We start from the raw sequence: 10,533 nt of genomic DNA on the forward strand, positions 1-10,533 counted from the left end.
GTGGAAAAGAATTTTGAAGTAAAAATAACAACCATCCACTATCAGTGAGACACTGGAACCTAAATTTATTTTGACAATCCTACCTTTTCTCGTAGAAGACTAGCAAGACTTGACCGTGCTAGCATTTTTCTTGTGTTTTATGCACACCGTGTTAGGTGTGTTTATTGTACTCCACCGGGGATTCTTACTTTGCAACATTTTTTACCCCCGATAAGATAGGATGACTTTTTTTTTACGCGCAAGATAAGGCCATCTTAATATGTTTTTTTGACTATGTGGCAAGTGTCAGACTAGGGTAGCTAAGCTAGCAACATGTGGCAGTGACTCGTAAGCAATAGACAAAGTTAGTTCAATGCATCTTGACTCATCACTTCCGTGCTCAAGGTGAAACGGAAAGTTGAAATCACGCGACATCTTGTCTTATGTAGACACCCCCGAGCCAAAACATTGATTACGCCGATGTTTGGTAGTTTGGTTCTACGTAAAAAGTATCTCTACTCATTTATTTGTGTATCATAAAGTATGCTGGATCTGAAAAGCTCGACTCATACAAGTAATTACGAAGTACAAAGCTTAAGTTTGAATGTTTCTGTTGCATACAATTAATGCTCTTGCAAAGGGGCAAACCATCAAAGAAATGCCAAGTACAAAGCCTAAGCCTAAATATTCTTTTACATAGACAAACCCAATCAACATTTTTGTGTGTGATGAGAAGAAAAACCAGCAAAAATCCCCAGAGCAACCAAAAACGTAATTCAAGCTATTGCGAGGGGGCAAAGCAGAAAAAGAAATTCATCCGATCGTTTTTTTACACCCGCTACGAGAAGAGAGAACCTCTTCCCTCCTCCGCTGCACACTCACTAAACCCGAAACGAAAAAAAAGAAAAGAAATTCCCACCACTTCTCGGCCTCCGCTCCCTCGATCCAGCCATGGCCGCCTAGCCCGCCCTCCCCGCCCCGCTAGGGTTCCGCCCGCACCGACGCGCCCTCCGCCTCCGCGGCCGCCCTCCCCGCCTCCGCCGCGCCCCCAGCTCCCGCCCCGTGGCCGCGGCGCCCGATTCGGCCGCCGTGGTGTCTGGTCTGGTCTGGTCTGCCGCCGTGGCCTGGTCCTGAGCGCGCGCGAGCAATGGCGATTCGAGGGGGCGAGTGGTCGCGGTTCTCGGTCAGCGGCGAGCTGTGCCTCCGCGAGCCGCGCTACTTCTGCTTCTGGAGTTGAATGAGCTCGGGCCGGCTGCCTTCCTCGGTTTCTCCGTGCTCGGTGGGATCGGGTCTGGAGCGGTGAGCTGTGCTGCTGGGTTGGCGCCTCTCTCCTGTTCACCGGGGAGGATTCGGATCGGTGAGCGGGCGGGCGCATCCCCTGTCCGGCTTGGAGGTTCGTTGGAGTGGCTGGGATTTGGGGCGCGCTGAGGTGAGTCGGCAATGGCGAGGGTTTGCCTGGGTGGCTCGGGCTTCGGTTAGGGCCCGCTTCAAGCTGAGGCGGCTGCTGCTTCGTGGCGGAGGGGCAATAGCAGGTTGGACGAAGCAGCGGCGGAGGATGGAGGAGCTGTTCTGGGCGCAGAGGGAGAAGTCGGGCGTTGCTGCCGGGAGCCCGGCGTGGCTCTGAGCAGCCAGCTGCTTCGTGTCCCCGCCGCATCACGGCGGAGTTCGGTGTTCTCGGCGTCGGTCGCATCCCTGGATGGAGAGAAAGCTCTCCATGTCCGAGATGCCGCAGTCCCTCCCGGAAAACGATGGTACATCTCGTCCCACGGTCCCCTCATTAATTCAGCTGTTCAATTCTCAACTTGTACCTCTGTCTGCATCTCTAGTGGATTACGGATTGTGGAATGTGCTGATTGTGCGTGCACTTGAACCACCGAAGATGCTAAACAAATATGCAAATTCAGCTTGCTTGTGTTTGCGCATGATTGATCGCATACATGTAGCTCCATTGCTGGCCTGCACAAACAAATGCTTTGCATTGGTTGCTTTTATTTATTCATCCTTCTCATGTTATGGCATTATTGTCACTCACTGTGCCTCCTCCCCGTCGTGACTTCTTGTCTGTGTCCCAAGTACGAATAGTAGCTTCACATGAGCTTTGCTTTCTGGTGGTTTCTGTTCGCTCATGTGTGCTTGGCACTTTTCAGGGGAACAAAGGTGTCTGAACTCGGAGCTATGGCATGCATGCGCTGGGCCCCTTGTGTCTCTGCCCGCGGTTGGGAGCCGGGTCATCTATTTTCCACAGGGCCATAGTGAGCAGGTCCGTAGGTTTTATCAGTTTGTACCACCAATACATATATTATTATGTTTTTCAAAAAGATAAAGATAAAGATAAAGTATAGTTTGTGCCTGTGCCATGAGTGCTCAGGAGGTTCTTATTCTTTGCATAATGCAGCATGTAAGCATCATACGGTTTGCGATTCTACTGAGACATAGCTTTAGTGAAATATCAAAGGTGTCATTATATGAAGAATCAGTTTTGTTGCATGGATGTTGCCCAATTACAGTTTTCTAAAGTCATTTTTAGTGCAGTTCTCTAAAGTGATTTTACTTTTGTGTAGGTTGCCGCATCAACTAATAAGGAGGTTGATTCTCAAATCCCTAATTATCCAAATCTTCCCCCTCAGCTGATCTGCCAGCTTCATAATGTCACCATGCATGTAAGTTTACACTTCGCACATAGAAGGGACCATCATGTAGTTTTTTAAGAGGTGCCCTGAGATCATTTCTTGATGCCAACGCAGGCCGATGCAGAGACTGATGAAGTTTATGCCCAAATGACACTGCAACCGTTGAGCCCGGTATTAATCACATTTCCCTGTTCTTGTAGCCTGGATTCTGATAATAGGTTATATAGGTTAAAATATATTGAAATCATTATGTATTCATCACGAGGTTCCAATGACAGGAAGAGCAAAAGGAACCTTTTCTTCCAATCGAGTTGGGTGCTGCTAGCAAGCAGCCGACTAATTACTTCTGCAAGACTTTGACTGCAAGTGATACAAGTACACATGGCGGATTTTCTGTTCCTCGCCGGTCTGCTGAGAAAGTCTTCCCTCCATTGGTAACGTCCAGTGAAATTTAGTTTGTTTTTCTCAATGCATTTATAAGAACTGGTCATATTTTGTGCATTTTACATTGTGTTAATTAGATAAATGACACGTTCAATTTTCTACAGGATTTTTCTCTGCAGCCTCCATGCCAGGAGCTCATTGCAAAAGATCTGCATGATAATGAATGGAAATTTCGCCACATATTCCGTGGTATGTACTCAAGTTGTCTCAGATTATGTGCAGCATGTACATAGATGATAATGATTATTATTGATCAACTAAAAGCTAGTAGTTTATAAGAATCCTAGAAAGACTAACAAAAAGTATATTTTGCAACTTTTAGATTAGAAGGTTCTAGCACCTTCTTGTTAGTCCCTAGAATTGTTCATTTCCTTCTGCCAGCTGGACTTAGTGGGGTTTTGCTTGGCTGGGGAATTTCTCTGGAAAACGTTGTTATGATAACTCTTTCATCTATTATAGTTCCCATGTTGCAGAGTTCTTGATGTATTTAATTTTGTTCTAGGATATATTGGACTCTTAGTTGGCCTGTGCTCTTAGCCCTTGCACTTGTTATGCAGGTCAGCCAAAAAGGCATCTCCTGACTACAGGTTGGAGTGTCTTTGTAAGTGCAAAGCGACTAGTAGCAGGGGATTCTGTTATTTTCATCTGGTACCGACTACTTTATTACCTAACCAATTTTACGCTGTTACCCTAGTTGTTCGTGTTACACCTTGATCACACATAACACTTTTCCATGTTCCAGGAATGATAATAACCAACTTCTCTTGGGGATTCGTCATGCAAATCGTCCTCAGACAATTATGCCGTCTTCTGTGCTGTCAAGCGACAGCATGCATATAGGCCTTCTTGCAGCAGCAGCTCATGCTGCGGCCACAAACAGTCGTTTCACTATTTTCTATAACCCCCGGTATATTCATCACAATCCCAATTCAACTAATAGATAACTCCATTTCTTTACCTAATTAACATGTTTGCCTTTTATCAGGGCTAGCCCTTCTGAGTTCATCATTCCACTGGCTAAGTATGTCAAATCTGTTTACCACACACGTGTGTCTGTTGGAATGCGGTTTAGAATGCTTTTTGAGACAGAGGAGTCAAGTGTCAGACGGTAAGTCAAAAATTGAACTGAGTAACAGCATGAAAACTGTGAACTGACAGTTTGTTCTTCTTTCAGATACATGGGTACAATCACAACCATAAGTGATCTTGACTCTGTGCGTTGGCCAAATTCACATTGGCGTTCTGTGAAGGTAACTATGTCATGATTCCAGAGTACCTGCTGTTATCTTGTTTTGTTATTCACCTCAACCTATTAGCTCTGTTGCCACATGCTTCACAGTTTCCTTTGTGAGAACATGTTCAACCTTAAATGGTAATGGCTGAAATTTTATTTGTTCTAGGTTGGTTGGGACGAGTCCACCGCTGGTGAGAAACAACCAAGAGTGTCACTCTGGGAGATTGAGCCATTGACAACCTTTCCAATGTATCCAACTGCTTTTCCTTTAAGACTGAAGCGTCCATGGGCTTCAGGGCTGCCTTCTATGCATGACATGTTCAATGGTAGGCTGATCAATGTGACAAGAATAGCAGTATACGTGGTTCTGCTTTTATACAATTCAACCAAGTGTTCTTTTAATCAAGTTTTGTTCTGTATCATATGCGCAGGTGTCAAGAATGATGATTTTTCTCGTTATTCTTCTCTCATGTGGCTCGGAGATGGGGATAGAGGGGCTCAGTCGTTGAACTTCCAGGGAGTTGGAGCGTCACCTTGGCTTCAGCCAAAAATGGATTCTCCATTGCTGGGTCTTAAGCCAGACACATACCAGCAAATGGCTGCAGCAGCACTGGAGGAAATTAGAACTGGGGATCCTTCGAAACAGTCCTCGGCTCTCTTGCAATTCCAACAGACTCAGAATCCGAACGGTGGGTTGAATTCTGTGTATGCCAATCATGTTCTGCAGCAGATGCAGTATCAGGCTCAGCAGTCGTCTCTGCAAACTGTTCAGCACGGCCATAGTCAGTACAGTGGTAATCCTGGGTTTCTTCAAAGCCAGTTTCAGCAGCTGCATTTGCATAATCCTCCGGCACCATCGCAGCAAGGGCATCAGGTTATACAACAATCTCACCAGGAGATGCAACAGCAGCTTTCATCTGGTTGTCATCGTATTTCCGATGTAGACTCTAGCATGCCTGGTTCCGAGTCTGCTTCGCAGTCACAATCTTCATTCTACCAGCAGAACCTCTTAGAAGGAAACAATGATCCATCGTTGCATCTGCACAATGGTTTTCGTAACTTCTCTAGCCAAGATTCCTCAAACCTTGTTAGTTTGCCTCGAACTGACCAATTAATGGCGCCGGAGGGATGGCCTTCAAAGAGGTTGGCTGTGGAACCCCTTGGTCATATTGAATCTCGGTCTGTGCAACCCAAACATGAGAACGTAAATCACCAGAGTAATATGTCCCACTTTGCTGGCACCTTGGCCCCACAGTCAGCGAGAGACTCATCCAGCGTCCAGGCTTATGGTGCAAATGTTGACAACCAGTTTCTGTCATCATCATTTGCATTCCAGGACGGAATGGCAGGTGCAAGGGGTGGCAGCAGCAGCGGAACTGTTTCTATGGCCATACCTTTGTTGAGGTATAGTGGCGAAGATTTGCCACCCGCAGACACCTTAGCAACTTCCAGTTGTATAGGCGAATCGGGAACCTTCAACTCTCTTGATAATATGTGTGGTGTAAACCCATCACAAGATGGAACCTTTGTGAAGGTATGCATTTTCTACTTATGTATTATGTTCTTTAAATTCTTCAATGCACATTCTTCAAAGTGGATCTGATGAAGTAAGAGGTAATGTGGATCGGTAATGTGGATCTGATGACTTTAAGAGGTAAAGAGTTCATATTAGGTTGGCTTAGAGGCAAAGAGTTCATATTAGGTTGGCTTAGAGGCAAAGAGTTCATATCAATTACTGTACTTCTTAAAGTTTTGTGTGAAGTCTTACAATATCTTGAGCACAATTGTTGGGTCGCTAATGACACCATTTTGATGAGTGCCAACACACAGTTACCAGCTAATCCATCTTATTATGCATAGTTCTTCTGCATGAACTGAAGGCTGAATACTTTTGATATTGGTTTCATTAGGTTTACAAATCAGGGTCCCCTGGAAGATCGCTCGACATCACCAAATTCAGCAGCTACTACGAGTTACGTGGTGAGCTGGAGCATCTATTTGGCCTCGAAGGCCAACTGGAGGACCCCGTAAGATCAGGCTGGCAGCTTGTATTCGTCGACCGAGAAAATGATATTCTTCTCGTCGGCGACGACCCATGGCAGTAAGTGACCTAGAAAAACCATCTCCGATTGCATGCACATACAATAAATCCGATCTCCTCTTCGTGCGTAACATGTTCGAATGCCGTTCTTTCCCAGGGAGTTTGTGAATAGCGTAGGGTGCATCAAGATACTCTCGCAGCAGGAGGTGCAGCAGATGGTCCGCGGCGGCGGCGAGGGCCTTCTGTCTTCTGCACCTGGAGCGAGGATGGCGCAGGGCAATGTCTGCGACGGTTATTCTGGGGGCCACGACCTGCAGAATCTCACCGGCAACATGGCCTCCGTACCGCCACTGGACTACTGAAACGGAGATCGGAGTCCAGAACTAAACCAGCACTCCAGGATCGCATCATCATCACGGTATTGCGACGTGTTCGGTTCACCAACCTAGCTAGCCCTCTCCTCGCCATGAACTTTAGTCAATAATATAGTTAGACGATCTACCAACATCATTCCGATCATGGATATGTTGTGTGATCGCTGCTTCGGCTCTATGATAGCCTAGTCTCGGAATGGCAGACAAGAACCGCTCTTATGAATGTGAGGCAGTATGGTACCGTGGAAGTGACCACCTTATTATGTAGCAATATGAATGACCTAAAACCGAGTATTCCGACTGGGGACCTAAAACTGATTATCCCGGCTGGAGCCTAGACTTTTCGCTGTGAATTAAGTGTGGTTGATCCGCCGTGTTGGGAGTCAAAGATTATGTTCTGTTTGTGAGCTTTGACCTGTAAAGTGGTTGTTTGATATGCTGGACAGGATCATGATTCCATGCGTGCCAAAGTGGGGATACAGACTTTTTTAGAGGCCATTCGCTTCCCTCTCTGTTTGGCACGTCAAAAGTTTTGTTCACGAAGAAATAACCGTCGAACATAGTGTTAAAAAGTTTGTGGATAGTTGGTAATCTGAGGTGTTTCTCTTATGTTGAAACGGCTCCCTTAAAATAGGCTTTCATCTCGTTTTATAGATAGGACCCTGATAAGTCCTGAACTTTTGAATTTTGCCTATGAGAAACGAACGTTTTTTATGGCAACTTTAGTTTACGCCATGGGCAAAATCACAACCTTCAGAATTTATAATTTCCGTACTAAGTAAGCAACCACCATGTTCGTACATAAAAGACGGGAAGTGCATGTCCAAGAAAAATAAAATAAAAGGTTAGCTGGGCACCAACATAAACACACCCAAAAGCAAAAGTATTAGATATGCCTTAGATACAAAACTTCCGAGAGCCAAAAGATCTGCAGGGTAGAGGGAGATCATCAATCATGCCACCTAGCCGAGGCAAGAAAGCTACAAATTTAAACAAATTTGCGCGTAGTCCCTAGGGTCTAAGTCATCGTCGCCAATACTAACCACGTGGGCAAGTTCTTGGAGGCTCGAGCCAAGCATACCGGTAGAAGGAGGCGCATTGTCTCATTGCCTGCATAGCGAGTGCCATCGCTGCAAAAAAACTACAAATTTGAACACAAATACAAAAACATGTCACAGAAAGACCCGCTCGATAGCCATCTGGGTCCAAGTCATCGTCGCAAACACTAACCACCTGGGCGAGTTCCTGGAGGCTCGAGCCGACCATACCAGTAGGAGGAGGTAGTCCATAGGGTCCAAGTCATTGTTGCAAACACCAACCACCTCGGCGGGCGCCTCCTTCTACCGTTATAGTATCAAACACTGTTTTGATATATATCATTTTCAGTGGAGACCAGTGAAGGTTGGACATCCGCCTAGAGCAAATAGCTACACTTCTCCACAACCAAACCATGGACTTTGCATTGAATTGTCAGTTTGGCATAAAGAAGTATCACTGATTGTCTTAGTGGTACTAAGCTGCCGAAGGCTAACCCCACGGTTGGAGCATATTAGTCACACTCGTGGCCTATTCATGAGCCTATCTCATAGAACTAGATCGGGATCGCGCCAAGCCGGTCCCAATGTTTTGGTAAAGCAGGTAATGCTAAGTCAAAATTAATTCAGGTTTAGCATATGCATTCATACAAAATAACGATACAGTGAAGAAGAAACATTTAATTGTGATAGGAGCGAGACATAGTGGTGCTCAATATCGCCATGAGACTATAAGGCAAAATCAATTCCAGTGCGTTCATGAGACCACTCGACAGGAAGTTCGAAACCAAAAGACCCTAAGACCACCCGACAGAAACTTCAAAACCAAAAGACTATCGGCATGAGATTATAAGGCAGAATCAATTTCAGTGCGTCCATAAGACCACTCGACAGGAAGTTCGAAACCAAAAGACCACCCAATAGGAAGTTCAAAACTAAAAGCGCAGCCACTCGACAAGAAGTGCGGCTTGCCGCACCCAACCTGACCCTATCATATCCAACCCGTCGAAACAATAATACAGGTGGGTAAAACACTATTAATAACAACTACAACAACCACAATGAGTCTTCCATTGCATGTATATACTTACACCACAATGAGCTTTACATTGCAATATATACAGTTACACATTGGCTAATAACACGTTTTAAGCTGGACAGGTAGGACGAAACTCAATACAACTTATCAACCACTATCATTATCACTTATCATCTCAAAAGTGGTATGCTGAGCAATAAAAAATGGGAAACTCCTGTTACAAAAAGACAGTGGCCCTGTTTGGATACTCTAACTCAGTGAGAGGTTAGAGTTAGACTCTAACTGTCGTGGAATTGTCACGGCAGATGTCCTTAGTGTCAGGACTTAGTCGCGAGGCCAGCGCATCTATGTGGTAGCTTGAGAGGGATTGGGCGGAATCGAGAGACGCAACACAAGACAAGGATTTAGACAGCTTCGGGCCCCGGGAAACATCATCCGGTAATAGCCCTACATGCTGTTTGTGGCTAGGTCTCATTATGCTCATGAGAGAGTCGCCGGTAAGCCGACTCTTTGTGTCTAGCCCTAGAGATTGTTTCTTGTTGCTTGTCCCTCTTTGGGGTGCCCTGCCCCTCCTTATATAAGTTAGAGGGGCGGGTTACATGTGGAGTCCTAGTAGGACTAGGACTAGTCTATCTTCTCTTACAAGTTAATTACAAGTCCGGGTCTTGCTTCCTCGTAAAGGAAATATTCGTCATCCCTTTCCTTTTAATCCGGCCCATCATAACGTGAGCCGGCCTTCTGGACTTTAGGCCTTGTTGTCCATCTGACCCGCCCGCCGGGTTACTAATGAGTCGCCAAGATCGGGCAGGTTATCTGTGAATCGCCAAGCTCCGGGCGGGTCACCAGTGAGTCGCCAAGTCTGGCCGGTTCATACCGCGGGGTATATCCCCGACATTAGCCCCCAGTTTAATTTGGATTTATCCATGTTGAACTGATCCTGCAAAATAACTCAAGAACAAATTTGACAGGTTGTGCTCCGGGTTAAATATTCTTGTAAGCCGGCACCTGATCATCCTTCAGCCCTTGACATTTTCTCCTGAAATATCCGGGTCAATAGGCCAGCTTCATAATCCGTTTGCTGACATTGGCTCTTGTAAAGAAATATTATAAGAAATAATCCATTTGAGTCGGCCTTCAATGCTCTGATTTGACAAAAATATTGGTTTTGAAATATTCAACTGATATTCAGCCGGCTTAAAGATGTAGATCTTGCCGATTTATGATTGCCAAAATTGCCGGGTTATAAATAAATGATGCCGGGTCATGATTGTTGCAGACACCGGGTTAATCTGGTCTGCTCCAAACTGAGAATTTGAAGATTTTTTCTCCCTTATATGCATATCACCTGTAGCCCCCCAAGTGCCGGGTTGTCATGCTTGCAGCAACCTGGGACTTGTAATTGCCTTATGCTCATTAAAACTTCAACCAGTGTAGCCCCCAAGGGCCGGGTCATTATGCAATAATTGTTGGAAATATGCCCTAGAGGCAATAATAAATGGTTATTATTATATTTCTTTGTTCATGGTAATTGTCTATTGTTCATGCTATAATTGTGTTATCCGGAAATCGTAATGCATGTGTGAATACATAGACCACAACGTGTCCCTAGTAAGCCTCTAGTTGACTAGCTCGTTGATCAACAGATAGTCATGGTTTCCTGACTATGGACATTGGATGTCATTGATAACGGGATCACATCATTAGGAGAATGATGTGATGGACAAGACCCAATCCTAAGCATAGCTCAAAGATCGTGTA

The 10,533-nt window shown here is 45.4% G+C and overlaps 1 protein-coding gene across 2 annotated transcripts; it reads left to right on the plus strand.

The window, feature by feature from the left end:
* Positions 1-848: 848 nt before the first annotated feature.
* Positions 849-7,124, plus strand: LOC109753790 (auxin response factor 25). Of its 2 annotated transcripts, XM_020312719.4 has the most exons (14): positions 849-1,730; positions 2,127-2,239; positions 2,541-2,639; positions 2,724-2,780; positions 2,888-3,043; positions 3,158-3,242; positions 3,611-3,701; positions 3,796-3,960; positions 4,039-4,161; positions 4,228-4,303; positions 4,454-4,613; positions 4,719-5,821; positions 6,198-6,388; positions 6,486-7,124. In XM_020312719.4, the coding sequence occupies exons 1-14, from the start codon at positions 1,676-1,678 to the stop codon at positions 6,688-6,690; spliced, it is 2,679 nt and encodes an 892-aa protein (XP_020168308.1). In that variant the 5' UTR covers positions 849-1,675; the 3' UTR covers positions 6,691-7,124. The 2 variants fall into 2 exon arrangements, with proteins under 2 accessions (XP_020168308.1, XP_020168307.1); XM_020312718.4 differs by having other exon boundaries at positions 4,454-5,821.
* Positions 7,125-10,533: the final 3,409 nt, after the last annotated feature.

This window comes from Aegilops tauschii, chromosome 5 (assembly GCF_002575655.3).
Source record: "Aegilops tauschii subsp. strangulata cultivar AL8/78 chromosome 5, Aet v6.0, whole genome shotgun sequence".
Taxonomy (NCBI): Eukaryota; Viridiplantae; Streptophyta; class Magnoliopsida; order Poales; family Poaceae; genus Aegilops; species Aegilops tauschii.

Coding starts and splice junctions, on each gene's coding strand:
- LOC109753790 (XM_020312718.4), top strand. CDS start 1,676: ATGGAGAGAAAGCTCTCCATGTCCGAGATGCCGCAGTCCCTCCCGGAA. Junction 1,731..2,126: donor GTCCCTCCCGGAAAACGATG/GTACATCTCGTC, acceptor GGCACTTTTCAG/GGGAACAAAGGTGTCTGAAC. Junction 4,304..4,453: donor CACATTGGCGTTCTGTGAAG/GTAACTATGTCA, acceptor TATTTGTTCTAG/GTTGGTTGGGACGAGTCCAC.